Genomic DNA, 2,381 nt, shown 5'->3' with positions numbered 1-2,381 from the left:
TTTTATTAGGTAAAGAGTGGGAGGCTGGGGGGCAGGTGCAAGCCGGGGGAGGAGGAAGGGAAAGGGAGAGCTTCTGAAAGGAAAAACCCATGATGAATTGCTCAAAAGGTTGCCCACCACGCCCCATCCAGCGGAGGGTATCATCACGGTGGCTCCCACGGGCCCTGTCGGGTGGAAGGCTGACAGCCCTGCACACACAGAGGCATTGGCGTCTGCTCAATTAGCAGCCAGCCTGGTTCCTGCTCCTGGACTCCTGTCTAAACAGGACCTGGCCTTCAGGCAACCACAGGGGCGGGGGCGTCTGCGACTGGCAGCCCTAGACGCCAGACCAGTGGTGGGGCAGGACTCTGCTCCTTCTTAAGCTCCAGCTCTTCAAGCCAGGGCTAGAAAGCCAGCCAGCCAGCCGTCCCTCAGGATCTCCGCCTGTCACTCCAGAGCTGGGAAGAGGAGTCCAGCCTGCTGCCTTAGCTCAGAGAGCAGAGACGCTTGGGGACCACCTCTGCCACGCCACCCACGCGGGCCTCACCCCCAGCATGGCTGACCAGCTGACCGAGGAGCAGATCGCCGAGTTCAAGGAGGCCTTCTCCTTGTTTGACAAGGACGGGGACGGCACCATCACCACTCGGGAACTGGGCACTGTCATGCGGTCCCTGGGCCAGAACCCCACCGAGGCCGAGCTCCAGGGCATGGTGAGCGAGATTGACCAGGACGGCAATGGCACTGTGGACTTCCCTGAGTTCCTGGGCATGATGGCCCGGAAGATGAAGGACACGGACAGCGAGGAGGAGATCCGGGAGGCCTTCCGCGTGTTCGACAAGGATGGCAATGGCTACGTCAGCGCCGCAGAGCTGAGGCACGTGATGACCAAACTGGGTGAGAAGCTGAGCGACGAGGAGGTGGACGAGATGATCCGGGCCGCGGACACGGACGGGGACGGGCAGGTGAACTACGAGGAGTTTGTCCGCATGCTGGTGTCCAAGTGAGCGGCGCTGCTGGGCTGCCCACCCGGCCAGCAAGAGCCTCGGGCCCCACAGGTCCTCTTCCAACCCCAGCTTCCCCTGGGCGCTGCTGCTTCTCGGGCATAGGCCACTCGACCCACCTTTCTGCACCTGCGCTTTTCTGCCAACCTTCCCACCTGCTCATCCACAATGACACAGATCACCCCCAAGGCTGGCAAACCAGGCAATTCTCCCGTCACGCAGGGGTAGAGGCAAAAGTGACCTCACTCTGCACAGTGAGCCAAAGGACCAGGAAAGTTCACTCTGTCTCTGCCATCCGCCAGCATGGGCATGGGGTGACATTCTGAAGCCCCCCGGGCAGGCTCCTAATGGGCACCCCACACCCAGACCAGGGGTGCTGGAGTCCTCAATCCCCGCTAGAACTCCTGGAGCCTCTGGGACAGAAGAATTGATGGGCTGCCGGGTTCAGAAGTGGGGACACCTCTTGGCCTTGGAGCAGGGTGGTGATGGGGAATTTGAGGACGAGGTCAGCCTCCCGAGAGTCCTCACCTCCCACCCGCACACGCTTGCTCTGCTCCCTTCTGTCTTTGCCAGACCACAGTGACTCATCCTCTGAAGCTGGGTCAGTTGTAACATGTTCGTCCTCATCTGGGAGGAGGGAGGCTTGAATGGAAGGGAAGCTGCAGGCGAAACTAAGGCGTCCGAGCTCCTGCTGTTTCCTTCCTTCTGGTTCCCACTGAAATGGTCCTTATTAAGTCCAGAGTTTAAACCAGTCAGGAATCTCCATTTTTGTGCTTTTTGAAAATGCAATAAATTCCTGCACTGGAAGGTGTAGCAAAAAGAGAGAAGTCTGCATCAGGTAAATCTTGAATATTTATTTTCCATCAAATGGATACATTGATTACAAAGAGTGGTTAACAGTCCTCGGAGAGCTCCTGGAAGACCTGAGCCATTACCGTTGAGAAGCAGCCCTGGCAAGTACCTTTGTTTCTCCCATGGTTGCTCCCTGGTCGCTGTGAGGTGCCTGGTAGTCAGAAGACAGCGGGGACTAGGGCCTGACCGCATTCCTGTCACACACAGAGTGCACACAGTTCAGAGGCAGCTGGTCCTACGCTCTACACACAGCACCCAGAGGTGGGATCAGGTCACCCAGGGGGCGAAGGGGCCTTCTCAGAGATCATTTAGCGAGACAGAGTTTTGTGGGGTGGATACTAGACTGAGACTCACCAGAAATGGCCAATCTTGGATGAGTCCTTTCTCCCTGACTCCCCACCCCCACCTTGTGTTTCCTCCTTTGTAAACAAAGAACAGACAGACTGGAATTCCAGCCCTGGTCTTTCTGTCCTTGCTGCCAGCTGTGACCCTTCCATGTCAGCTGTGACCCCTCCTGTGTGCAAGGCACTGTCTAGGCACCTGGCTGCA

The 2,381-nt window shown here is 58.0% G+C and overlaps 1 protein-coding gene across 1 annotated transcript; it reads left to right on the top strand.

Annotated features, from left to right (window-relative positions):
- Positions 1-397: 397 nt before the first annotated feature.
- On the top strand, positions 398-1,263 carry LOC103601309 (calmodulin-like protein 3). The gene has a single exon (XM_008585689.1). The coding sequence runs from the start codon at positions 534-536 to the stop codon at positions 981-983; it is 450 nt and encodes a 149-aa protein (XP_008583911.1). The 5' UTR covers positions 398-533; the 3' UTR covers positions 984-1,263.
- The last annotated feature ends 1,118 nt before the right edge of the window (positions 1,264-2,381 follow it).

Source organism: Galeopterus variegatus, unplaced genomic scaffold, assembly GCF_000696425.1.
Source record: "Galeopterus variegatus unplaced genomic scaffold, G_variegatus-3.0.2 Scaffold3674, whole genome shotgun sequence".
Lineage (NCBI taxonomy): Eukaryota > Metazoa > Chordata > Mammalia > Dermoptera > Cynocephalidae > Galeopterus > Galeopterus variegatus.
Note: the sequence above shows the minus strand (reverse complement) of the source record. Positions and strands in the feature narration are given on the sequence as shown.

Bases quoted from the DNA above. Each gene is read 5' to 3' on its own strand.
- LOC103601309 (XM_008585689.1), top strand. From the start codon at position 534: ATGGCTGACCAGCTGACCGAGGAGCAGATCGCCGAGTTCAAGGAGGCC.